We start from the raw sequence: 27,087 nt of genomic DNA, 5'->3' as shown, positions 1-27,087 counted from the left end.
TTTTAACATTTATTTATTTTTGAGACAGAGAGAGACAGAGCATGAACGGGGGAGGGGCAGAGAGAGAGGGAGACACAGAATCGGAAGCAGGCTCCAGGCTCCGAGCCATCAGCCCAGAGCCTGACGCGGGGCTCAAACTCACGGACCACGAGATCGTGACCTGAGCTGAAGTCGGACGCTCAACCAACTGAGCCACCCAGGCGCCCCGGAAGCACGTTTTTTTTAAAAGGGCATCCCTGGACATGAAGGAGGAATTCCACTTCCTTGTCTGCAACTGACCTCTTGCTCTTCCCATCCCCCAAATCTGTTCCTGTCCTTGGTTAATGGTTTCGCTGTCCTCCCCGCCACCCAGGAGAGAAAGCTGGGAGTCACTCCACTCATATGCCCCTCGTCTGATCTCTCCCACCAGACCTCAAGTGAGTTCCTGGAGGGCCTGCCATAAGTCAGATTCATTTCTCCCTCCCCCACCGAGCGGTTCTCTCAGACCCATCCGCACTACACACAGAGAACCAGGTAAGACGCTGCACTGTGGTTCCCTGGGCTGGGAATGGGGGAGGGAGAAATGGCGAGAGGGGTATTCATGGGCATCCACCAACTGGTAGGCTGTGGAGATCAAGGCCGAGCAGACACGGGAGAACACGCTCGGCCCCTGGCCTTGGCAATCTGCTCCATGGGAATCCAGGAAGAACTGGGGACAGGGGTTTGGTCTACACGTGTTTGTGGCTGCATGACTGTACATGGGAAGTATGATATCTCGTCAGGGCCGGAAGGATGGGAGCCTGGGATGAAGATTTGGGTCATCATGCATCGGACCCCAGGGACATGCATGAGATTCCTCAGGGAGGTTGACCATCAGGGCAGCAGCATGGAAGAGGTGGCCGGGGGGCTGAAGAGTGGCCAGGGCTATAAGCAAACCAGAGAAGCACTGCAGTGAGCAAGTGGCCCACGGCGTCAGATGCCATCAGAAAGCTAAGAACCTAAGCACCTCCGTGCCAGGCCACCCAGTTCATGCCCCCTCCTCCCTTCCTCCTCAAGGAGCAGCCCCGTCGTCTGCTGGACGTGAGGGGCAGCGGGCTTGGTGTGGGGAGAGCCAGACGGCTCGTGTCTGCTCTCCTGAGGCACCATTCATCCTGGTTTCTCCCGGCCATGCTGCCAGAGGTGGCCCCTGATGACACAAGTGCCCCGCACAGCAGTCACACCTCTGCCCCTAAACCTTCCGGTCACTCCCGCTTCTATCACCTCCTTTGTTTTCCTCAGTGTCAATGAAAAACAAATTTCCAGGGAGAGAGATGGAAAGGGACATCTGGCCTTGGGACATCTGGATGTCCAAAGAGGGTAGCTTCTGTGCCGTGGACGTGGACTGGAGGTTCTGGAACCTCAGGGCAGGATGAGAGTGAGATGGGTATTAGAGGATCAAGAAACACCAGGGAGAATGTTCTTTTATTCTCCAGACCGTGGTGCAGCTTTAACGGCTGCTTTGCAAAGCTTGAGGAAGGCCGAGGCAGGTCTCGGTAGGTCGCTCAGCCTCTGAGCTGGGGTGGTAATCATGGAATAGAAGGAGGAGGACGAGGGGACCCTGGCTGGTGGAGCTGGCCGCGTGGCCTCCTCTCCCTTGGAGATGTAGCTCCGTCCCTCTGAAAAAGCAAAGCACCAGCTCCCCCTCCGCCCCCACCTCCCGCCTGGTCAGGCCCCGGGGGTCATCCATGCAGGCTCCTGGCTCGGTGACCCTGTACTTAGTCTCCCCCGGGCCGAGCCTCAATAGACACAGTGAGCCTCACGGAGCCGCAGCTCGACCTCAGGTCCCACTCCTGACTGGCATTGTGGGTCAGTCCCGGGGAGCCCGACCCCTGCCTCGGGGACAGCTGGATGTTCAGCCAGCGACACAGGGTCTCGTCGCAAGCGAGCACCACGGTGCCCTCGGGGTTGCTGTAGGTGCACCGGCTCCCGGCTGCCCTCTCCTCCGCTACCAGATCCCAGCTTTCCCCGGGCTCCCTGTCCTCCATCCTCGGGGCCTGGATGCCCAAGCCGTCCCGGGTGACGGGACACACCAGCTGTTCCTCCTTTAGGGCGGGCAACACCTGGCCCTTCAGGTAGGCGGGGCCCGCACAGTAGGTCTGGATGTTGAAGAGCCGGTCGCTGTACTGGTTCAGCCAGCTGAAGAGGTAAGCCAGGTGGCAGTCGCACTGCCAGGGGTTGCCGTGCAGGGCCAGGTTGAACAGGTTGTAGTTGGTGTCAAAGATGCCCTCGGGGAGCGTGGTCAGCAGGTTCCTGGAGAGACTGAGCAGCTCAAGCTTGGACAGGTTCTGGAAGACGGCTGGGTGCAAGGCTGTCAGGTTGTTGCTGCCCAGGTAGAGCTTGACCAGCCCCTCCAGGTCTCTGAAGACGCCGGCGGGGAGACAGGCGATGGCGTTGTGCGAGAGCGTGAGGGAACCGAGGCTGGACAGGTTGGCAAAGGTGCCCTCGCCGACAGCCTCCAGCTGGTTGTAGGACAGAGACAGGCTGACCAGGGCGGGGGTGTGAGCGAAGAGGCCGGCGGGCAGCGTCCGCAGCGCGTTCCCCTGCAAGTTCAGGAAGGTCAGGCGGCCCAGGGAGGAGAAGACGGAGCCGGGCAGGTGCCTGATGGTGTTGTGCTGCAGCCACAGCTTCTCCAGACGGAAGAGCCCCGAAAACACCGTGGGCGGCAGCTCGGAGATGGAGTTGCCGTCCAGGAAGAGCTCCCGGAGGCAGCCCAGTTTGTCAAACACGCCCTGGGGCAGGTTGGAGAGCGCGTTGCTGCTGAGCCTCAGGGTCTGCAGGCTGCCGAGGGGGTCGAACAGCTCCTCGGGCAGCCGGGCCAGCAGGTTTTGAGCAAGGTTGAGGGTCTTCAGACGGGCCAGGGGCCGGAAGAGCCTCCCGGGCAGGCTCTGGAGCCGGTTGCCTTGCAGCTGGAGAGACTCCAGGGCGCCCATTTGGTGGAAGAGGCCATCGGGCAGGGCCTCCAGCATGTTGAAGTTGAGAGTGAACTTGCCCAGCGAGGTCAGGTTGGAGAAGGTGTCGGTGCTGAGGTTGGAGAAGGCGCTGCCAGTGATCTCCAGGTCCTGGAGCCTGGGCAGCCCCCCGAAGGCGTCCGGCCCCAAGTGGCGGAGCTGCGTGTTGAGGAAGACCACCTTGGTCAGGTTGGGGCTGCCGCTGAAGGCCCCAGCTCCCACCGTGGCGAACGAGGTCTCTACGAAGATGACGTCTGTGGCGTGTGGTGGGAGGTCTGGCGGGATGGCAGCCAGCCCCTCATCCGAGCAGAACACCTCCCCGATGAAGCAGTCACACCCCTCCGGGCAGGGCTGGGCGTGCGTGGCCAGGAGCAGGAGGCAGGCCCAGGGTAGCCAGGCTCTGGGCAGCATCTCCTGACCCCAGTGGGAAGAGAAAACAGAAGTGACGCCTTAAGGGTAGTGCAGCATGGTGGCCAGTGCACCGCTGGGTCAGCCAGAAGACCCAGGGTGGGGGGACAGGGACGGGGATCAGCTGTCAGGGAGGCCACCCGTTGGGGCAGCCGTTTGTGTTTTCAGGGGTTGTTCCCATACTGCCTCCGGCAGCCTCGTGAGGTCAGCAGGACCAGCATTCTGACCTCCTGACACTGTGGGTGTCATGTGGCCTGTGCCCAGTCACCCTGCAGGTTAGTGGCAGGACAGCGACCCAGGCCTCTGGGACTTCCCATGCTCTTTCCAGATGAGAGAAAGGGCGGAAATGGGATAAAAAGGCATGAAAGACAGGGTGTAAGGAGAGCATGGGTATTTTTGCCCATGGAATTTTTTAAGGTCATGGGTCAAATATGGGCAGATTATTAGTGAGTTGGAAATCTTTAAACCGTAACTCTTCCTGAGCTTTCAGACCTCAGCACATTTCGGACCCTAATTATGAGGAGATTTCAGCGTCTGCTCCTGTGCATCCGCTGAGGGTGAGAGCAGCAGAAGGGACAAGACAGGTTCTTACCTCGAATGATCCCTGCTCCTCACTACGGCTGCCCAGTGCTCTCCTGCCCACCTGCCTGTGCCCCCCACCTCGGAGCCCCTGGAACTCTCCAACATTGTGTGGACAAAGAGGGTCCCAGCTGCAGGGATTCCACAGACCAGTAGGTTTCTGTTTTCAAGGGAAGAAGACTGAGTTTTTAGTTAACTAAAAAAAAATTTTAAATGCCAGCATCCAACCACAGGATTGGATTGGCGCTGCGGGTCATAAGTGTGTTTTATGGTTCAGTCTGTTTTGTATGTGAACTATCAGCCAACATGTAAACATGGAGGAATCTCACATTAAAAGTCCAGATTTCAGGGGGCCCCTGGCTGGCTCAGTCGGTTAAGCGTCTGACTTCAGCCCGGGTCGTGATCTCGCAGTTCGTGGGTTCAAGCCCCGCGTCAGGCTCTGTGCTGACAGCTCAGAGCCTGGAGCCTGCTTCAGGTTCTGTGTCTCCCTCTCTCTCTCTGCCCCTCCCCTGCTCACGCTCTTTCTCTCCTTCAAAAATAAATAAACATTAAAAAAGATTTTTTTTTTTAAAGTCCAGATTTCAGGATGATTTAGGGGCTGTGGGCTCACATTGCCACATGACAAGACCGACTGGGGCTTTGTTGCCCCATTAGGGGGTGTGCAACCCGCCCCCCTCCCTCGCACGCATCGTTTCCGTGGCTTGTAGTGGCCCAAGCTCCGTGAGTTTGAATACACGCTCCATCACATTCTAGCTGTGGGACCGTGGGCGTCTTACTTCATCTGTAGTGCCTACCATGTCAGGGGAATTGCGAGGACTCAATGACAACAAATAAGCAAAAGTTTTAGGCCAGTGTCTAACATGGAATGAGAAATTAATAAAGTGTGTTAATTATGGTTCAAGGTTGCAAGCCACCTTGCATCATTACTCATCATTACATCGTTACTCTTTTTTTTTTTTTTAATTTTTTTTTCAACGTTTTTATTTATTTTCGGGACAGAGAGAGACAGAGCATGAACGGGGGAGGGGCAGAGAGAGAGGGAGACACAGAATCGGAAACAGGCTCCAGGCTCTGAGCCATCAGCCCAGAGCCCGACGCGGGGCTCGAACCCACGGACCGCGAGATCGTGACCTGGCTGAAGTCGGACGCTTAACCGACTGCGCCACCCAGGCGCCCCACATCGTTACTCTTTTAAACACCGAAAGAGTGGGAAGAGCAGAATGTCCTTTAGACAGAATACATTTGACTTTACCAAAAAAGACAGAAAAGAAGTTAGGAAGGGAGAGAGGAAGGAAGAAAAGAGACAAGGGAAAAGGAAGAAATACAGAAACAACCTGTCCCCAGTAAGCACTCACAATTGGCTTGGTTTTGGAGAATCTGGACCCCACAGGTCTCTTTGCTTGCTGCTTCTCTGCTGCCCTCTGCTGGCTGCCTCTTCCATCCCAAGATTCTACTTCCGGCCAAAGGGCTCCGTTTGCAAACACAGTGCTTACAAAAGCCCCCTATACCCTCCCCCCCATTCAGACACTCAATAACTCAGTTTTTCCAGGAACTTTTCTGCCGAATCAATAGAGAAGGGACCATTTGTCCCACAGAAAGTGCATACCTCCCTTGAGGCTCCCCTGATGCTTGCAGAGACACTGAGTCAGCCACAGGAGGTGGCCGGGAAGGACACATAGTAACTGCGCCTGCCTGCCACTCAGGCCCAGGCGGGAAAGTAACAAGCGTCAGACAAGTGTGTGCCCCCTGGTGCTACAAGGCTTAGACCAGCGGTTACAGAGTTCAGCTTGAGCACAAGACTTTATTCTCTTGAGGTCGTACGTATAGGATACAGATAAGAAGCAGAGGTTCTGGAGAAGGATGAGGCAGCCACTGCCCCACCCCCACCCAGGCTGCCCCTAGGGATCCTGACAGAAGACTTCCTTGAGCCCAGGAACGAGGTGACTGGTGGTTGCTTCTCCATCTTGACAGCTAGCTGGGCCCTCCAGAACGGTGGCCTTTCATGGCTGTCCTTTTTTGTGAGATGAGGCTGCTCATCTCTGTGCTCAGCGTCCAGCACGGTGCTGACTTACCATGGACTTGGTTAGGGTTTGTGGCCCCAAACGCTTCATCGCTGGTATGAGCAGCGTGGGAGGTAGATTTGCCCTTCCCTAGCATGGTTCGAGCCCAAGTGAATGACCATCAGCCAGGCCGTGAGAGCAGACTCGAATGCTTCTCCTCCAGAGAGTAAGAGAGGAGAACAATTTTTATGTTAAACGTGCCATAATGCATAAAAACGCATACTGCGCCAGTATCCTTCCTTGCAAACCCCTTTAGTCTTTGGTTCTCAAAGGCAGTTTCCAGAAAGACTTCCACTAGTATGGACATGAAGGCCCTGGAGTGAATATATACAAGGGACCTCACGTGCTGTCTGTCCCCAGATCCCTAAGGGCATGCACTTCCGTGACATAATCAGCATAGTGAAAATGGACCTGGGAAGGCAGCCCACATGAGCCCTGGCCCCTGGGTACCTGAAGCATGATTTCAAATGTGGGCCCTGGGGGGGCTGGGGGGCTCAGTCGGTTAGGTATCCAACTGTTGATTTCGGCTCAGGTCATGATCTCGTGGTCATGAGATCGAGCCCAGCATCAGGCTCTATGCTGGGCATGGAGCCTGTCTGAGATTCTCTCTCCCTCTGCCCTTCATCTGCTTTCACGCACACTCTCTCCCCTCACTTTCTAAAAAATAAAAAATAATAATAAAATATAAAATAAAATAAAATAAAATAAAATAGGGGCATAGCCTCCGGATGGCTATGTCCCTATGGGTTTGCAAACTTCTCACCCCTTGGAGGTGTCGTGGTGGGAAGAGGGCAAGAACAGGACCTCTGAAGTTCAGGAAAGAAAGAGCCCCGGTCTGGGGGGGTTGGAGGAAGCAGGGGACGGCACTCACAGTGAGGGTGTGGAACACTGACCGCTTCCAAACGATCCACTCTCAGCCCGAGACTCATTGTCACCACTCTAGAATGGCTAAGAGTTTGTGCTCTGGAGTCAGACAGCATGGGTTCAAATCCTGTCTCCATCCCTCATTAGCTGTGTGGCCTTGGCTGAATTACTTCACCTCTCTGTGCTTCAAGGTCCTAATCTTCAAAACAGCAAGCTTCAATACTACCTTCCTCATGGAGTTGTTCTGAGGATTGAATGAGAAAATGTGTTGAAAGCTACAAACCCAGAGCCCTGCCCACAGTGGGTGTTCAGCAACAGAGCATTAATGACCCTGATTATTCTGAGTTCAGGCCAGTCCCAGCTTTGTTCTGAAGTCATCACAGAAGTTAGCTATGGAAAACCTGATGAGATCGTCCAACCACCCCATTTATGGACCAGCGAGATGCCTCTCTGTAGCACTTTTTCTGGCTCTTTCCTCCCAGCCAAGGGAAACATGTCATTGCTTTGCCCTTGGTTTAGAAGAGCACAGATTTTGATGGCTCTGGCTAGGATGCCCTGGGCTTGGGCCCCTTCCTCAACCGCCCTTAAGAGCAGGTCACTGGGGGCTCTGGAGATGGGAAGTGCCCCTGCCTAGGCACCATGGAGCCTGGTACCAGAAGGGACTGTGGGGCGGCAGCCAGAAGATTCCTGCTTCTCATCCGAGAAACCACCTCTGCATTGATGCAGAGACCAGCCAATGCCCGCAAAAACTGTTCCATGCCTTTAGCAAGCCAAGGAAGTCTGGCTTTGGCGGGGGCAGGGAGGGCGGTTCACTGCTTGCAGATGAACTTTTTCCTCTTCTCAAGTTGCTTTTGGGTTGATACATTTCTGTGTGTGCCACAAGCCAGTCTCTCATCCACCACAAAGCCAACCCTCACTCCTTCCAGAGGGCGACGGGAGCCCAGAGCCCCAGCCCCAAACCCCCAGCGGACTGCTGCTATACTCAGAGATGTCGACACTGGCGTCTGCACGGCCAACAGGGCTGCCTTCTGCCTCTTGGGCCCAGGGCATCCGAGAGCAGCAAGAGCGGCTTCAGAGGTTGGAGCCACCGACTGCTTCATCCCTGTCCCCGGGGAACGCCTGCCACTGCCTGGATCCCAGCCTCCTTTCCTGGGCTCCTGCCTCCACCCCAGCCAGCCGGCCCTCCCCACCCTGCTGCCCACCGTGTCCCAGGCAGGGGAGTGGCCCCTCGGGGACAGTTTCTGCACTCGTAAATTGAGAACAGTCACGATAGTAACACTACTCCCTAAATTAAGGCTTTGTTACAGTTAGTGCGGTAATCACGTAAGAGAACTGGTAATGACGTAAGATAAGTGACATGGTGATATAAGAAATATACATTTGTGGTTCGAGCCCTGGGTCGGCCTCTGTGCTGACAGCTCTGAACCTGGAGCCTGCTTCAGATGCCGTGTCTCTGTCTCTCTCTGCCCCTTCCCCACTTGTGTTTCTTTCTCTCTCTCTCTCAAAAAAAAAAAAAAAAAAAAAAACCACTTAAAAAAATCGGGGGCACCTGGGTGGCTCAGTCAGTTGAGCGTCTGACTTCAGCTCAGGTCATGATCTCATGGGTTTGTGACTTCAAGCCCTGTGTCAGGCTCTGTGCTAACAACTCAGAGCCGGGAGCCTGCTTCGGATTCCGTGTCTCCCTCTCTCTGTCTCTCTGCCCCTGCCCTACTCTCACTCTGTCTCTCTCTCTCTCTCTCTCTCTCAAAAATAAATAAAAATTAAAAAACAAAAAAGAAATATACATTTGCTCTCTTTATCCTGGTTCTTGACACAGCTCCAAAAACCCTTGAAGCTTCCTGAGAGATAATAGGGGGCTTCTTTTGTTATTCAGAATCAGCGCCTTTCAACCCACATCTTTATGTCAATGAAGTGACTCTCCGTGGGCCCCTAGATAAAGTTCAGATTGTACACCAAGTATTTGCTGGGGTAATCTTTGAAAAATAGAACTGTGGGATTTTACTTTTTTCCTTTTGCTTTTATCATGTATGTTTTACATTCTAAATATATAACAAACCAGTGGCTTTTGTAATAAGGTCAAAAGTTATAAAAATTCAGGTCATCCTGTAAAACACACAGCACAGTTCCAAACACATAATGGGCTCCCTTGATTTCTCTCCCTCCTTGCAATTACGCTGCAAAAGCCTGGAAGAGCCCATCTCCCAGCTGCCATGGTGTTCTTAAAGATAGCCAGCCTTGTGAAATCAGACAAGTTGTGAACTGAGCACGGTGTTTCCTCGAACGCTTTCCACAGGGTGCCACCTCTAACTCCTGCTTCTACAGCCCTTTCCATTTTAGAATGCCCCCAAGACTCCCCATCCTGCCTGCACCCCCAGCCTGTGCAAGTCACACCTCCTCCAGGAAGCCCTCCTTGACTGCATCTCCCTGGGGATCCCACAGGCCATTCCCGTCCTCAGTGGAACGCTTGCGTTCCTCTGCTCTACATTCTGATCGCTTGCAGCCATCTGACTGTGAGCCTCAGGGGGCTGGGCTTCTGTCCTCTGCAGCGGGTCCAACCTGACGGAGCGCCCCCAGCACCGAGCTGAGCCCGGGCGAGGTGCTGTGTGCTGAATTGAACCACAAGTGTCTGTGGCTCGTGGAACCCTGTACATCACGCCTTATGTTCCTTCTGCTTAGTGGAGCCGGGGGGCACCTGAGCTCTGCCGGGGCTGTGACCTGGGTTCAAATTCTGACACTGCTACCTACAAGCTGTGTGGGCTTGGCCAGGTCATCCAGCCTCCATTTTCCCCTGCATGATTATAACCCCGTCCCTCGGGGTTAAAATTAGTATTCAATGCGTAAGTTAGATAGTAAATATAAAGCATTTAACACAGTACCTGGGCAACAGTAAATGTTCAGTAAAAGGTAGCTACATACGTATTTTATTCCTAGAGGGACTATAGACTTTATCAACTACGCCAGGACTAAAACAGGAGCTATGGATAATTATGCCAGGGTGACATTAACAAGGCATAAGCGAGGCTGGAACCAGACAAACCTGGGCATGTGGTTGTCTGCTTATCCCCACGGTTCACTATGTGCCCCCAGAGCACAGGGACCGGGTCACCTTGATCTCAGGAAAGCCTTGCCTCAGGCCAGCACCTGAGCACCCGGCTGAGCACTTCAGGGGCTTCTCCTCCCATGGCAGAGGCCGTGGATAGTGCAGCCTGCCTGGAGTTGGGGACAGGCTCTGAAACCTGGGAGACTGGCCTTCCCCTCTCGTGCCCCACAGCCGGGACTGAGGCCAGATTCCTCCCACGTCCCCACAGACCCCAGGAGACCTACCGTGAGGGGCTGAGCAGGTGCACACCGGCCGCCCTGGCTCTTCCGGTGGAGCGGAAGGGTCTGGTGTGGTCTGTGATCAGTATGAACCCAGCAGTGCCAGCGCGGATCAAAGTTCCAGGCAGTGGTTCCTCCCCTCACGTGGCCTAAGTGTTCCCGGAATGTCACCAGGGTCACAGGACAGGAGAATAGAATCTGGCACAAGGCCTCTAAAGATTACAAAATAGCCCTGAACTGTCTCCAAGGACAGATCCACACTGAGGCCAAAATCTGGCTAAGATCCCAGGCCTGGCACCTGCAGGAGGACCCCAGGGCATCCACTAGGCCCTAGAAAGTTTCCAACAGGCCTATCCCGAGGTGAGGACTAGGACCGGGGGTCCACGCCTACATCCTCTCCTGGTGAAGGGCCAGGCCAGTGCTGGGAGCCTGACCTCGGCCAAACAGCCAGCCACAGACATCTGCTGGGCTATCAATGACAGGAGACATTCTAAGAGGGCTGTGGGCTGGTTCCTTGGTTTGTCTGTTTGTTTCATAAACCAACTTTCTAAAGCCTTTCTGGGTTAAAAAGGGAGAAGATAGAAGGCGGTGGATTTGGGTCCAATATGGAGAGGCATGCTTTCACCACAGGGCTAGCCAAGGATGAAAGACATTGCCTTGGGAGGCAGTGGTTTTCCTGTTTGGAAAGGTTCGTCCAGGGGCTACGGAATGAGGCAAACTGTGTGTGGGAGGAGGGGGAGGAGGGGGGGGGGGAGGTGTATATGAGCATATATATGTTTTTTTATTTTTTTAATGTTTATTTATTTTTAAAGGAGAGAGATGGAACATGAGCAGGGGAGGGGCAGAGAGAGAGGGAGACACAGAAGCCGAAACAGACTCCAGGCTCTGAGCTGTCAGCACAGAGCCCGATGCGGGGCTCGAACTCATGAACTGTGAGATCACGACCTGAGCCGACGTCGGACGCTTAACCGACTGAGCCACCCAGGCGCCCCAAGCATGTATATGTTTTAAGGGATGCAGGGTGAAGGCATGACCCAGATAAGCAATCTCAGATGATTTTCAATGTCCAGTCTACCATTCAAAGCAGAATGTTGACTTTAAAATTCGTTGCATGGTATTAATATTTATCTCACTCCTTTTCAAATATTAACTAATATTTCATCAGCCAAACCACAAAGGTCTGATAAAATGTAGCAAGAAAACATTTTTCAATAGAGACATGTTACAAATCCACACTTTGGCGGAGGGAAATGGGAGCATGTCAGAGGGGAGAAAACCTGTGGACCTCCATAGCTCTCACCCTTCATAGCACCTGCCCTCCAAGGCACCCGCTCTCCATAGCTCCCACCCTCCAAAGCACCCGCCCTTCATAGTACCCACCTTCATAGCACCCAGGCTGACAGAGGCAAGATGGCACATTGGAAGAATGGCCAGAGGCCAAGGGGTGAATGAAGGGGACACACCTCTGGAGAAGACTCACAGCCAGGCTAGGGGAACAGTCCAATCTGCCCTGTGCTCTGAATAGGTTCTTATCACGTTGACACTCATCTGCAGAAAGAGAGGTTGTCTATTTGTCAATATCATGGTGAACAAGAGAAATTGGGTATCAGCGGATCCGGGTTGGAATCCTGGCTCTTCACCTAATGAACCAGACTTCACACAAGTTATTTTATCTCTACAAGTCTTTGCATTCCCATCTGTGGAATGGGTGTGGTAGAGGGCTGATGTGTGTGTGTGAAGGGGAGATTTGCATTAGGAACTCTAGGGACCTTCTGGGAAATGGGATAAAGACTCTAACCCCTTTTTCCATTACCCAGAACTCCAGAAACTTGTCTAAGAGGCCAGGTCCAGTGGTGAAGGAAGGACAAGCGTTGCCCCAAGTCATTGAAGCACAACGAGCACACTATTGACCCCCATTCAGGTCCAGCTTCCTGGGACAAGCTTACACCTGGCAGAAGGGATCTAAGAGCTAAAAAGGGCCTGGGAAAATACAGTTTGAAGCTCCCTTATTGGGCATAGCAGTGGGATAAAGGAACAGCAGTCATTCCTCTCTGAAGCACTGTGCCAGCCACTATGGCAGCCCCTGCAATCTGGAGACCTGAACGAGTCCTGGGGACACCTGGACACGTTGGAGGGAGCTAGTGTCTTCTGACAGCCCACAGGCTGTCACCGAGCCTGGTGCTCAACACTGATAGGAGTCCTGAGGTGTGCAGGAGAGCCCTGTCCGCCTGAGTCTGTGTGTGTGCGTGTGCGTGTGTGTGTGCACGTGCACGGTCAATGAAGGCTGAGTGGACTTCGTGGCCTTTCTGGTGACATAGAACCTCCAGTCTGGGGGTCTGGGGACCCGCGGCAGTCCAAGCTCAGCTGAGTTCACTAGGTGACTATGGGAAACTCATTTCCCCCTTGGATCTCACTTTCTTCAGGTTGAGCCTATTCTTAAGACTCCTTCCAGCCACAGTGGCCTATAGATAGCATTTGTTACTCCATTTTTGCTCCCCCTCACTTTCGAAAGGCCTTTTCCCCGCTCGGAATCTACTCTCTGTCAGGGGCTGTCTGGGTCAGCCTTGCACGCATGTGACAGGGGTAGAATCAACAGGTGTGAGATTCCTTAGCCAAGGCGTCCATAGAGAGCACAGGCGTCCTGTGTATACCATTTATTGTTGATTCTGTACACCACGGTTGTTACGGGCAGCGTCCAGCGAAGTTGGACCCCCCAACCCTGCCCACCAGGGCTCACACTCTATAAAACCCTGGGGGCCTAGAAATCTCTAAACGCATCACCAAGCACCTGGGATTATTTGCAGTGATTCTCTAAGCGAGGCGAATATGATCTACTGTTGAATGCAGCATGAAGGCAACAGGTTGGTGAGAAGGAGCTCTCCGTAGGTGAAGGAGAGATCCAGGCTGGGAGGAGTCCGGCCCAGAGAAGCACCCGCCCGGCCCCCCTCTCCGAACCCCAGTGACCCTCCACCACCTCCCCAGCACCCTGGATTCGGTTCTGACCGTAGGATCTGTGGGCTGAGCTCGGAGTGGTTTGTAGCTAAAGGCTGGGATACAGCCAACGTCTGGTTACCGGCTCTAGTTACCTAGTTATCTCTAGCTGTCTGCTCTCCGGAAGCTTCCTGAGTTTGGAAACAGATTCCTGAAACTGCTCTGCACTGACATCTGAAGGGTTGTGAACTTGTGTTGTTGCCCATGAAGAGTCCTGAGAGCTGAGCTGCGCCCTTAACTCCTAAAGAGGAAGAGAGCACACACACAGCCCCAACAGTTTCCATGAGAGGGGCCTTTTTTCTGTAAGGGACGGGCGAACTTCATGTTTTCCTGTATCGACCAGGCTTCTGGTCCACACACTACCACATGAGGTTCCCATGCCTGGGACTGTAAGAAGCAACAGGAAAGTGACTCCCATTCTCTCGACTGATGAAAGCGCGGGACAGGCCACAAGGTCTCGTACAAAGTTTGAAGACAGAAAGGAAACCCACAGCCCACTGAATAACGTTGCGGAAGAAAGTGATTTTAGACCCATTTCAAAGGGATAACGGTAGTACCTATGCACGAGGGTGTTGTGAAGTTTAAAAAGAAAATGCTCGTTAAGTGCTTTAAAGGGTATCTACACACTTAAGTAAGCATCGTCGCTAAACAGTGGTTCTAACTGGCTTTTATGATCTTTCCTGCAACATTAACATTAATAGAAGCTGCTAGTACCGGCAAGGTGAAAAATTAAAGTGAACTCTGTGCCCTACCTCAACCTTGGGGGACAAAGCAGCTCGCTCCAGCGCTGAGAAGTGAGCAAATGCAATGTCTTGTGGGAAAGGAAACTCCACCCAGCTTTTCTGGTAGCTTCCTGACCAGACAACATGGTGCAGAGAGGCCAAGACGCCTGCCGAAGAATTGGAGGCCCAGTGGCTCCATCCAAGCCACTCTGATGAAAGAAAGGGACAGGCAAGCCAGAGGGGTCAGGTAAAGGGGACACACTGGGTGAAGATGACTCCTTCCTCACCTCCCTGCCATCTCTGGCCCACTTGCACTGTACAACGAGACACCGGAGGCGGTGCCACACCATGCTTCCTGTCTGGAGGAAAGCAGGCCGCTTCCCCTGATGGCCCCAGGATCGAATAGGGCAGCACCATCAGTGGAATGATGCCCATGCCCCAAGCTCTGGGCTCACTTCCTTTCAGGCTCCGGCAAGTGTCAGTACCTGTCCACAAGTTGCTATAAATATTTTGAAAACATTTTGGAGGCCCAGATTTACCTTGGAGAGAAGATGTCTTTTGCCTTTGACAAGCCCTGTCTCTCCCAGATTCTCTGGGACAGAGAGTATAACACTACTAAGTGTACTAGTTAGCACATCCCTTCATGGACCCTTTTTGTTGGGAACCTGGTAGCACCGTGCTGCTAAGGCCTCATGGGATTTCCCATTCATCTTGTGCTACAGAGGAAACTAGTAAGAGCCTGTCAGGGTTTCCCAACTGCAGCTCTTTCCTGGGCAGACACAGGCACCCGAAATTCTCCATTTCACTGTTTTTACCTCTCAACTGGTAGACCAGTTGTCCAGACGAAGATGTGAGTTGCCCTGAGCAAAATTTCTTTACCAGTGTGAATGTGTGTGGAGCAGGAAGGGTGACAGGAAGGCATTTATGTGACTATTATAACCCCGGACCAAACAACTCCACTCTCATAACCAGGCCACAGGCACAAGGAGTCCCAGAGAGCCCCCTGACCCAGCGTGACCTCTCTGTATGCCCTGATGTTGCCTGCTGTATGTGATGAACGTCCGTGTCTAGCTGACTGATGGGGGATTTTACCACACTAACAGGATTACCGGGTTCCATTACACTTGGCTTTTCAATTAAGGGATCTCATCTCTGAACTATTTCACTTCCCTCAAATGGGGAGTGAAAATTAAAAACAGATATAAGGCATAGCATGCCCATAAAAGGACCAGGCAGAGGGGCCTCCGATCAGCAGCAGACAGCTCGCAGGCAGAGAAAGGTCTTCTGCAGTCGAGATGCCTCTAACCTGGCCATCCTGGGTGCCTTGGGGCGTGGGGATCTAATAACATCTGCTGTCTAGGCCGGAATGTACCCACATCCTCTCCGCCACCCCTGGCAGCTGGGCCTTTGCAAGGGCTGGCTGGCAGGGACAGTGAGGGGCTGGCTTGGCTCATGGGGACCCATCTCCAAAAGCCTGTATTCTCCAGTTAAAGCCCAGGATCGAAGATACTAGTGATACTCTGTTTCTTGATGTGGATGTTGATTACACGGGTATGAACTGCTTGTGAAGATCCATCCAACTCTACATGATCACTCTCCCACGTTTCTGTACGTATGCTACACTTCAATAAAAAGTTAAAAGAGAAAAACCCTAGGGGTGAACATAAGGGCCCCCTGGTACCTGGGTGCTTTCTCCATCCAGTACCAATAAGCTGATTTTAAATGTTTTTAGGGGGCAGACACTCTACATGATCTTATTCCCCAAGGGACCAAAATTTTCAAAGCAAAGTCTGCAGTTCAGAAGTATTCTCCACGAGGCTGACTTATTGCACTGGTGCCCTTCTTCCTTTTCCAGATAACGATCCCGTGAGAGATGTTGACAGCGGCCCTCTCCACAGGAACTGAGCGACATGGTCCCTCCTTGTCTCTTTCACAGCATCCGAAAGCCAGGGTGCTTGGCCACTCTCAGGAAGCCAGTTGAGTGGGTGGAAGCCTTCTTTGAGGACAGAACTCACCCTGCCTTCAGGAGCAGAACATTGAGGGAGACCTTTCATTTCAGGGGACAGGGGACAGCCATGCCACAGGCGGCGGGGGGGTGGGAAGCGAAGGAAGGGGAATCAACTTACATCATACTTGGGAGGGGAGTTGCCCCCCGACCCCGGGGAGAACTATTCCCACAAAGTGAGCAGACATGGGAACGGAGTCTACAGAGGCCAGCAGGGCCGTGGACACAGGGAAGCTTGTTCTTGGAGGAAAGCTGGTGAGGCTGTGGAGAGGGGCCTTCTCGAGTGAATTAGACATGAATTAGAAACCCCAGGGGGGTTTTGCCATGGCCAGTTCGATCTCCCTGGTGGTTATGAAGGCCCTGAAAGAGCTGATTCTCCTGTAGTTCTCTATAGGAGAACCAGGCAGGTCAGGAAAAAGTGGGGGGGGGGGGGAGCCTTTCTCTTGGGGAGCAGAGAGGAAGCAGGGGATGGCTCTGTGGACCCAGGGGTGGAGGTGGAACAATGAAATTCCCAGATCTTCCAGTGGTCCCACTGTCCCCCAGCCCCGCCTCCAGCCCGCCTCTTCAACACTCGTTGGGTGCCTTCATCTGCATCAGGACCGCATGGCTCCTCTTCCTGCAGCAGCAACAGCAGATGCAGGCAGCCAGGGAACAGGCCAGGGCAATGATGCCAATGACAATGGCGGCAATGGCCAGCCCGCTCTGGGCCTGGGTCATGCCCCACGTACCACGGTCATCGGTGACCTCAACGGTGGTCAGGTCGGTGTAGTCCTCCACAGAGCTGGTGAACTCAGTAGTGGAGGAGATGGGGGTGGTGTCGGGGTAGCTGGGTGTGTCCGGGTACTGTGGTGTTTCCGGGTAGCTGGGCACCTCGGGGATCACTGGGACCTGGACACTGGGGACAGCGGCACTGACGCTGACGATGATGAGGGACTGGCCTCGGACACTGGGTGGGCTGAAACATACCGGGAGAGTATCTGTCCCCAACCTGGGCTTGTTGAGCAGAAGCCAACTGCGGAGTGGTAGGATGTCTGAGTCGCATCTCCAGGGGTTGTCATAGAGCCTCAGCTCACACAGGTGCCCCAGGTGATCGAAGATGCCCATGGGCAGGTTCTCCAGCTGGTTGTTCTGCAGCTGGATGGTCATGAGGCCATTGACGTTGGCAAAGATATTCCCTGGGAGCTGTCTGAGGCGGTTGTTCTGCAAGGAGATGTTCTGTAGATTGACCAACATGCGGAAGACATTCCCGTCCAGCTCTTGAAGCGCATTGGTGTGGAGGGACAGCTCCCGCAGTTCCACCAGCCCATTGAAGGCGTCTGGGGAGATGTAGTTGATCTGGTTACGGCTGAGAATCAGGACCTGCAGCTGGCGGAGGTTGCTGAAGACGTTGTCAGGCAGAGAAGTGATGTGGTTGTCGTAGAGCCAAAGCTCACGCAGGTTGTGCATGGGCCCAAAGATCCCCGGAGAGAGCTCCTTCAGGGAATTCCCAAAAAGAGTGAGACGGTTGAGCTGGGGCAGCTGCATGAAGATGCCAGGGGGCAACTGGGAGATGTGGTTGTTGGACAGATAGAGCTTCTGGAGGTTACGGTTGTTGTGGAAGAGGCCAGGGGAGAGCATACCAATCTGGTTCTGCTGCAGGGCCAGCTCCTGGAGGTTTCCACACCCATCAAAAGTGCCCATGGGGATTTCTGAGAGCCTGTTCTCATACAGCCGGAGGACCTGGAGGTTGCCCAGGCGCTGGAAGACCCTGGGCGAGAGATGGGTGAGGCTATTCTTGCCGAGATTGAGCTTGGTGAGGCCCACCAGGTGGTCGAAGACACCATCAGGGATATATTCCAGGTGGTTGCCGTGCAACTGCAGCTCCTTGAGGTTGCTGAACTGGGAGAAGTGTGCCGGCTGGATCTGCACCAGCTGGTTGCTGGACAGAAGGAGCGACTCGAGGTTGTCCAGGCCCTGGAAGAGGCCAATAGGCAGCACCTGAAGCTTGTTGTTGGCAAGGCTGAGGTAACGCAGCGAGCCCAGGCTACGGAAGGCACCAGGCATGATGTGGGACAGCTCGTTCTTCTCAATCCTCAGGGCAATGAGGGCTGAGATGTTGAGGAATGGGGACTCGTTGAGTTCAGTGATGTGCGTGTTGAGGATCTGCAGGCTCATGGCGTTCCAGGGCAGGGGAGTGGGCACTGCCACGATGCGTGCCCCAGTGCACTCCACCTGGGAGGCCCTGGAGCAGGTACACTCAGTTGGGCAGCCATAGTAGGCCAGCCCTGCACTCCAGGCTTGGCAGCCCACCAGCAAAAGAAGGTAATGTTTCAGCGACATGGCCTCTGCAAGGGGAGAGAGCACACGTGAGTCAGGGTCATCTCACCAACACTGCTGTTATTTTTAAGCCCATGTCAACCTTTGGTGCCAAACACCGGCTTGCCTTTGAACCCCACAACCACATGCCCTGCCATATGCTACTTACGGTCCGGTCAGCAAGCCTCTTCACCTTTCCCACATGCCAAGCAATTCCCCCACCCGGAGGAATTTGTCCTCATCTAAATCTTCCCCATACTTCCAAGTCTAGCTCAAATGCAGTCGCCTCTAGGAAGCTTTCCCCAGATTCTGTGAGTCAGCATTAGTTACCCTCCCATGCAGGTGGTCTTCCCAGTGTCCATTATGGCCATGCCACAGCTGGCCTCGTTCGGAATTCGTTGCGTCCCGGTCTCTGTCCCTCTCTAGTCAATAAGGTTTTCAAGGGCAGGGATGTTCATCATTCATCCCCAGAGATTCCTTCAGGCAGGAACAGTATCTTGTCTGGGTTGTACCCTGGATCCAGCCCCCTGGATCAGACGCATCCTTGTATCCCTCACAGCGCAACTAACTTGCTGGTTGAACATGACCTCCTGGGGAGGAGCAGATAGGAAATGAGACCTGGCAGAAGATGCTAAGACCACAAACATGGACCTCTTCTGGGAAAGCAGCAGCAGGCAACAAAGGTGGGATGCGCTGCTGATCTGGCAGAAAGGACGAGAGGGCAAGTTCAGCTTTTCCTCTGCCTGGCACTTCCCGGCACTACCCTGCCCCATCACCACCACTCACAACCTGGCCCTTCGGTACCCCTTCCGGCTTTAATTCAAACCCTTCCCAGTGAAAGGAAATTATCTATGCCACTTTCTGTCTCTCTGGAAGGAGCCAATGCCTGGGGTCTACCTTCTGGGTAGTTCCAGTTTCCACAAAGAAACATTGAGTGGCCTTGAGTAAGTCCCAGAAAACTTGGGACGCACTTTGAGCTGAAAGGTGGTAGGGCCATATGCTCCCATAGAGCATGGTGCTGATCTGGGAACGGAGCCCAAACCCATGAAAGGTTGGATATTTGAGGTCAGAGGTGATTTAAGATCAGAGGTCAGAAGTGATACATAAACAGATATGTGTACATATATATATATATATAATTAGATATATAACGTATACAATGTGGTGGAGCCATGAGCTGTGGGCACTGAGCCCTACGTAGAGTTAAGAACCACTGACTAGCTGTTTGACCTGAAAGGAAACTTGAAACCTTCAAGCTCAGCTTTCTCGTGTGTTAAATTGGGAGGATAGCCTCTGCCCCTTCTTGAGGCCGCTGGGAGGAGCAAACAGAAGAATGGATGTGGGGGTGTCCTGCACAGTGTTGTGCAAATGCGTGCGGTTGTTCAAGGTCATCCACGACTTGGACTCTATAGACTCATGGAGGCAGGAAGGCCTCAAAGTGTTTTTAATCTTGGAAATCTTACTCAAGGGGATTAGAGATTTCTGAGTATGTGTAAAGCAGTATCTGTAACTTCCAACTGAGGTTCAAAGGGGTCTCTAACTTCCAAAGGCAAAGAACGGCTGATCATACATCCCCACTATTTTCTGGGGATGAAGGAAGCAGGGAAACTGAGGCTCAGAGCTCAAATCCGGGACCTCCAGATTCTTGGGTGAGTGCTCTGAGTGTTATTGCAATGCAATACAGGTCAGAGCAAGGAATCTGAAATGATGGCATGTGAGGCATAAACTGGCTGGGTGGGGAAGGTATTTCTCTAGCCTCTCTTCCTGAACTCATGGAGTCCAAAGTCTGGCCCATAACTCAGAATAATCCAGGCTTCCCAACCTGGCCTTAACTCAGTGCACCCTTTTCCTGCCCTCTCAACAAGCCTACTCTGAGGACAGAACCCAAGTTTATCTCTCCCCACCCAGACCTTGATTTTTCATTTATTCACAGCCCATCCAAGCCCCCGACCTGGTGTATTTTTGCATTAAGGACTTGAGTAACTATGTAACGTGTTGGCAAAAAGAAAGAAAGAAAAACTTGGCCACCAGAGTCTAGATGCAGAGGAATGGGGTCCGATGAAGCTATAGACACATCCAGAAGCACAAGTTTGTATAGACAAAAGAAGGTCCAGAACTTAAGGGTAGAAAATGAACAGCCTAAACAGGGGGCACAGAAAAAGTGACTCAACATCCACCCCAGGGGAAAGACTTAAGACTTTTTATTGATAGTAGCAGAGAAAGAAGACTGGCCAGAAAAACTAATGTTGATCTTAGCCTGCATTAACAGAAGTATTAAGTGTGGAACAAAGAAAGTGATGGTCTTCTTCTACACGGCCCTCATCAGGCCACACCTGTGCTTCTGTGCCCCAGCTTCAAGAAGGCCAATAACAAACTGGTCCCTTGAAGGCCCTGTAGAGAGGGGTAAGAGGACGGTGAGGGGACCTAGAAATGAGAACCTCCGAGCACCCGTTGAAGGAACTGTGGATAGATACCTGGAAGAAGATAGGAGGAGGCTATAAGCACTTGCCAAGAATACATGAAGGACTGCCCTGGGACACAGAAGGCAGCCTTACTGTGGCTCCAGAGGTCAAAAGTGGTGTGCAGCAATTTTAGGGGAGCACATTTCAGCTCACTACTGTCTGAATCAGAATGGACAACCCATGGCGTTAGTAAGCTCCCCATCACTGGAAGTGTTCAAGCAGAGGCAGACCAACTCTCTGGAAAGGATGCTGGAGGGGAGATTCCTACAGCTGGGAGGGTATTGAACTGGATGACAGCTGATGTCCTGGCTATCCCCCAAGATTTGGGGATTCTAAGGCCGAGTCCAGAGCAAGGATGTGAGATCCATATACCCAGCTAATTGTGCCTGTGCTCCCAAGGGTCTGTGTGGACAGGTGTGGGTGTTTGCCCATCTCCTTGGTATGTGTGTGTGTGAAAGACTTAACCCCTTGGACTGGCTTAACAAAATGGGGCACCTGGGTGTCTCAGTTGGTTAAACGTCCGACTTCAGCTCAGGTCAGGTACTCACAGTCTGTGGGTTTGAGCCCCACGTCGGGCTCTGTGCCAACGGCTCAGGGCCTGGAGCCTGCTACGGATTCTGTGTCTCCCTCTCTTTCTGCCCCTCCCCCCCTCATGCTCTGCCTCTGTCTCTCTCTCAAAAATAAATAAACATTAAAAATTAAAAAAAAAAAAAAGGAGAAGCTCTAAATACTCCTGGTAATGCGATGTGCTTCATTTATTTTTAATGTCTACTTCTATGCTCACCATGCTTCAAAATGGTGCCGTGGTCCCAATGTCGGGGACTAACTTAAGTGCCCACAACCTGGCAAGTCCAAGGCAGTCCCTGTCAGATTTCCCCACCTGTAAGTGAGGGTGCGGGATGAGATGCCCTCTGAGGAAGCCATCTCAGACCTTCCCTGAGTCTGCATTCCCCAGCTGGAGCGGGGGGAGGTGGGGAGGGCGTCATGCCAGTCTCAGGGAGGGCCCAGGGCCAGGGGAGGGTGCCTCACGGCTTGAGAAGAAGAGAGAAAAGATAATTCTCTTATGGGAACAGAGCCACTGTTGTTCAAAATGGACCACACTCAGCTTGACAAACATTGCAAGAATTTGCAGATTTTCCTTCTTATAAATCCTTATGTCTGCGGGGTCCGCCCCAGCGCCACACGCAGCAGCTTCCTGTTTTCCAGCACTTGTTCCCGCCACAAGGCACCGACTGCTCCAGAGGACCTCCAGAGGGCCCACCTCCAACCCAGCTACAGAGCCCTCAGGGGACGGAGGGGACGGAAGGGCCACAGGCGCGGGGCTGGCCAGCCAGCGAGTGCTGCGGGCGTGCTCAGGAGCCCGGCACACAGCAGCCTAATAGCACACGCTGCCCGGTGCTGCTTGGCAGCCGTGACAAATGCCAGTTAAAGACCCACAAAGCTACCCTAATTATACCCTCCTCCTCCAGGCGGCCAAAGGCGTCCTCAGTCACTGCAGCGACTCAGCCCAGCCCCTGTCCTAGGAGGAGGGACAGCCCGGGGTCTGTCGCCGGCCCAGGAATTCAGTAAGCCAAGCAGACGGACAGGCAGCTCACCCGGACACCCCGACGCGGTCCCTCCCCAGGAGTAGAAGCACTTGGCCCAGGCGCTTTGTGAGTCTCTTCAGCAAGAACTGCCTGTGACTCATGAGTGAACACATAATTAGCGTTGAAGCCCTGGGCTTTGTTGGTTGGTGGGTTGGCACTTTTTTGGTTTATTACCATCATTCACATCCCCTAAACATGAGGTTCCCTGGGAGGAGATGCCTTCTTATTGCAATGCCACGGAGCAAACTTCTGGAAAAAGCCTGGGAGACAGATGTGCGACGCTGGTCTTGATGTTAAACTGGAGTGAGAGTTTGGGTACATTCTCCAGGCCTCCTGTAAAGACTTCCAAGGGCCCTTGATAGCTCTGATATCTTCTGACTGGAGACAGAAAGGAAATCTGGCCTGAAGCCCCACCATTCACCTACCCTCCCTTCCATAGACCATGCAGGTTACCCTGAACGGCCGGCAACGCTACCTGGCCTAACCCCTTCATGCCAAGACTGAGGAACTCATACTCATCTTTTCAGGTCTACCTTGTTGCAGAAGTTTCCCAGGCAGGGCAACCCCGCTTCTTAATCAGTGCATCTTCAAATAGCCAAGAGCCATTTCATGGGATTGGGGAGCCTCTGGTCCTGAACCCCTCCAGTGCACCCGGGGAAACTGAGGACCCGAGAGAAGATCTCCTTCCCTGGCTGTGCCCTCTCCCCACAGAGGTCTTCCCCTAAGCATGGCCTCACCTGCAGTGACATGTTGCCCCATCCAGCCAAGGGAGATGTCAGGCTTGGAGCTGTTGAGGGGTTGTCTTCCCCCACCCCCAGCAACTCTGCCACCCCCTCCAGCCAGTATCAGCCTCTATCAAGTTGCTCGTCAGTGCTTGGTCAATGGGCTTAAAGCCACTGATTGAGAGGCTCAGTGCATCCAGACGTCCCCATTGCACTAAACGGGGGGTAACCACCCTACACCCCAAATAAGTAGATAAAAATCACCTGGAAGATCCTGGGATGCTTGTTGAATAGAAGTAGCATTGCAGCTGTGGGGATTAAATGAATCCTACCCACAAAGCACTGAGAGTCGTTCTTGGCACAGAATGAGTACCCAATAAATGTCACTGATAGTTACTGTTTGTTCTGCTGTTGAGTAAAACCAGGATCTCTTGAGACTCCACCCACAGAGATCCTGATTCCTAGGCCTGGGTGGGCCCCAGACTCTGCAGAGTTTAAGAAATTCCCCAAGGGACACTGATGTAGGTGTCCATGGTCTATACTCAGAAGCACTCATTGGGGTCTAGCCCAGCTCAGATACATACTCCTGACCTGTGTCATTTCCTGCCAAGAACAGAGAGACTGAACTCAGGACCAAGGAGGCTGAAGGCCAAATCACAGACCTCGCCCAGAGACCTCTACCAATATTCCCTTCCCTGGCCCTTTCGTCACCGCTGTCAGAAATCTGAGATTTGTGCTAATTTGAACGTAGCAGTACAAGTTATTTCCAAAAGCAGCACTTAGAGCCCAGGACATCGGAGGTGCAAGGGCTTTGTGACTATCCTGTCAAACCATCTGGTCATTTTGTAGACGGGAAAACTAAGGGGCCCAGAGGAGGAACGGACTTGTTCAAGGTCATACAGTCAGTTGAAGATTCCTGACATCCAGATCAGGACTCTGCCTAACTGTAGAGCTTGGTGAGCCCCTGAACCTTATCACGAGGCTTCAGGACCTTATCCACCATGTGTCTGGCAGTGCCTGAAAGGGGGGAAGAGGTGGCTTTACTCCCTCTGTCCTAAAATGATCTCAGGCTCACATGCAATCCACCCTCCAGCTGCCCAGCATTATTAACCAAGATCAAGTACCCCTCCCTACTCCCAGCCTGCATTGTTTGAGGGATTCCTTCCTTAAGGCTGCTCTGATGCTATGTTGGCTCAATTTCACCTGAGTGGCCTGGAAGAGCAGAAGGCAGGGACAGAAGGGGTTGCCAGAAAGGATTAATCCCATAATCTGAACACACAGCCCCCTCGGGGTTTTGCCCAAATTAGGAATGCTCTACCCCAAACACAAAGCATGCTGGAGCCCCAAGGCTCATCCCCCACCTGACTCGATTGTTGACCCCATCTCTCCTGGTCCTTCAAAGCCAAAACATTCTTCACTTGTTTAAAAATGAACATGAGTAAGAAAAAGCAAGTCCTTTCCAGCCCCAGGGTTAGGGGAGGTAGGGCTTCCTGCAGAGGCCAAAGCAGGCCTGTAATTAGCTCGCAGGAAGGGGCAGGAGATACTAACAAAGTTGCCAGCCGAGCAGGGGAGAAGCTCCCACTCGACCGACGGACGCTTTTATGAAAGAAGCCACCGGCTACAGCCCCCTGCTCGGGGTGACCCCCAGGGGACCCAAAACAGACAGAAATGGATGAACCTCTCAACAAAACATCTTGGAAAACGTTTCTAAATCCTATGTCCCAAAAGCCCCAGAGAGGCAGTGAAACCAGAAGTTATAGTCATTCGTTCGTGGTCGGGATTTAGGGAAGCAATTTGCCATGTGTAATCACAGCCTCGGGAGCATGTGCTGGCAGGACCGAGTGGGGACAGCTTCTCCCCCATCTCTCCTTATGTCTCGGCATCTGGAACTACTCCCATCCGCAGCCCACTACCCCTGGCATTTACGGAGCAAGCCCAGGTAGCCTCCAGTGCCCTGACTTTCTGCAGGGTCTGTTCACAACGCTCCACCCCCCCACCCCCCGCCCCCCACCCCCGGCCCTGACCTCTCTCCCAGGCCTGTCTCATCACTGCCGAGCCCACCCACTGACTCAAGACCACAGGCAAATGGGACTGTCCGGTCCTGACTGTACCCCCGATGTCCCATCAGTGCAGTGAAAGAAGTGACAGCCGTTAGAGAATTTCTAAATTATGGAGACGGTGGCACCAGCGTATCTGGGAGTCGCTGGAGATCCAGTGCTATAATCCCAGAAGGTGCTGGCACCTTCAGTCTTAGTGACACCTTAATCCAAGAGCATCGAGGCCTACCCTGAGGTAATACATCTGGCCCTGGGGTAGACTGGCTCTCTTACACTTCAGCACAGGGGGGAAGCTCTAGAAAATTCTGCTTTTCCACAGTTGGTCCCGTGGCCCCACTCCTGCCTCTACATTTGAGCAGAGATGCGGGTAAGGGTGCCTCAGTCACAGGATTTTACATGCACACCCAGCCCCGACTCCCAGCTCAGAGCCAGCAGCCCCGGCCACCCCCAGACACATCTGGCTGGCCAGAGGGCAAGGCTGCCGGCCGCCTAAGCCACACACAAACTTAGACCCCGAAACGATGCTCAGTCCACAGCCGAAATCCAAATTGGAGATCCGAACTGGGCGGGCACTTCTGCTAAAGCCCCTTTTGTAGCAATGATAAGGCCCGGAAAAGAGGACAGATCTGTCTTCTGGGAAACCCTCCACTGGTCCTGGACAGACCCACACGCCGGGCAGGCCACTGGCGGCCACCACAGTAAGTGCCGGGGGAAAGGACGCGGGTTCGAAATAACCCGAACCTTGGAAAAAGGGAACTTCTTCCCCTAATAGCACAGTCCCAGGGATAGTTTAGTTAACTTTCGGGGCATCTGAAAACTACCTGGGCAGCACCGCAGACTGACCTCATGGGGCGGTAAGGGTAAGTGGGGCAGGGGGCGGGTGGCCCCAGGCTCGCGGGGGTTGGCCCCCTCCGGAGAGCATCCCCAGGCACCCCGCCAGCCTCTCCCCGGGACACCGGCCGGCCCGGACGCGAGGTGGGGGACAGAGCCGGGGCGCTGGCCGGCAGGAGGGAGGGAGGGAGGGAGGGCGCGGCGGCCGGCCTGCCCACTTACCAGCAGCTCGGCGCCCGCCAGCCGTCGACCAGAGGGAGCCCGAGAGCAGGACGCGGCCGGCTCAAGGCGGCAGCATGAGTGCGGCGGACCCGGCACTCCCCGTATTTAAACGGTCCTGGCGTGAGTCACCGCCGGGGGCAGTGTCGGCGCGGTGGCGGGGAGGGGCCGGGGCCGGCGGGCGGCCCAGCCGTGGGCACAGCCTCCTCGGAGATGCAGGGTGCGGGGGCTTCTCCTGCATGATTTAGTTGTGTTTTTTTTTTTTTTCTTTTTTTTTTTTTTTTTTTTTTTTTTTTTTTTTTTTTTTTACAGAACACGTTCTCCTCCTGCCTCCAATGTTCCATTGGGACTCAGTCACTGCCTTGGCCATTTCGGCTCTGGGAAAGCTCCGTGCATTGATTTTTTTTTTCCCTTTTTCTTTGAAATTCGGAAGTAATTTCAAATTTACGGATAATTTGCAAGAATAATACAAGGAACACTCTTCTGTGCCTAACCCAATTTGCTTATTTGTTAACATGGTGGGAAAAGCATTTAAGTTCCAAAGAGAGATAAAGTAGCCCCCAACCGTGCCACCCCCCCAAAAACAAAGTTTCATTTCCCTTCTGATATCAACTTCTGCTCCCTGGCTGCCGCCCCGCAGAGATAGGGGCTTGCGGTCAAGGGGCATATTTAAGAATGAGAGGCTCCCTGTGACCTTCACCTCTGCATTGGAGCCCACTCCCGGCTGCCCTAGTGGGGGACAAGAAACCATTTCTGTTCTTGGTATCACCAAGAGGACCTGGGGAAGAAGAGAAAGAAGTCATAGTTTATGGGGTGAGGAGGCAGCCAAACCCTAGCATCTTCTCCAAGATGCAGCCTCAATAAGGCAGGAACTGCGCTGGGCTGAGCCACGTGCCCTTCCCTGGCTCAGTTTACCTTTTCAGCCCAGTGGGGAGAGTGATATTTACACACAATGCCTCATGGAATGCCAGGAGCCTTAATTAATGTTTGCACTGTGCTTTG

General features: G+C 53.5%; 2 protein-coding genes across 3 annotated transcripts; both read right to left on the bottom strand.

The window, feature by feature from the left end:
* Positions 1–1,421: 1,421 nt before the first annotated feature.
* On the bottom strand, positions 1,422–10,325 carry CPN2 (carboxypeptidase N subunit 2). 2 transcript variants are annotated; one of them, XM_040484951.1, is made up of 2 exons: positions 10,202–10,325; positions 1,422–3,377 (listed from the first exon to the last, which is right to left on the bottom strand). In XM_040484951.1, exon 2 carries the CDS (start codon positions 3,375–3,377, stop codon positions 1,734–1,736), a length of 1,644 nt encoding a protein of 547 aa, XP_040340885.1. In that variant the 5' UTR covers positions 10,202–10,325; the 3' UTR covers positions 1,422–1,733. The 2 variants fall into 2 exon arrangements, with proteins under 2 accessions (XP_040340885.1, XP_040340884.1); XM_040484950.1 differs by having other exon boundaries at positions 1,422–3,380; positions 10,202–10,313.
* A 2,494-nt stretch (positions 10,326–12,819) lies between these two features.
* Positions 12,820–26,169, bottom strand: LRRC15 (leucine rich repeat containing 15). The gene is made up of 2 exons (XM_040484949.1): positions 26,089–26,169; positions 12,820–18,237 (listed from the first exon to the last, which is right to left on the bottom strand). The coding sequence occupies exon 2, from the start codon at positions 18,230–18,232 to the stop codon at positions 16,478–16,480; it is 1,755 nt and encodes a 584-aa protein (XP_040340883.1). The 5' UTR covers positions 18,233–18,237; positions 26,089–26,169; the 3' UTR covers positions 12,820–16,477.
* Between the last annotated feature and the right edge of the window lie 918 nt (positions 26,170–27,087).

This window comes from Herpailurus yagouaroundi, unplaced genomic scaffold, assembly GCF_014898765.1.
Source record: "Herpailurus yagouaroundi ecotype Mexico unplaced genomic scaffold, PumYag 162, whole genome shotgun sequence".
NCBI lineage: Eukaryota > Metazoa > Chordata > Mammalia > Carnivora > Felidae > Herpailurus > Herpailurus yagouaroundi.
Note: the sequence above shows the minus strand (reverse complement) of the source record. Positions and strands in the feature narration are given on the sequence as shown.

Bases quoted from the DNA above. Each gene is read 5' to 3' on its own strand.
- CPN2 (XM_040484951.1), bottom strand. From the start codon at position 3,377: ATGCTGCCCAGAGCCTGGCTACCCTGGGCCTGCCTCCTGCTCCTGGCC.
- LRRC15 (XM_040484949.1), bottom strand. From the start codon at position 18,232: ATGTCGCTGAAACATTACCTTCTTTTGCTGGTGGGCTGCCAAGCCTGG.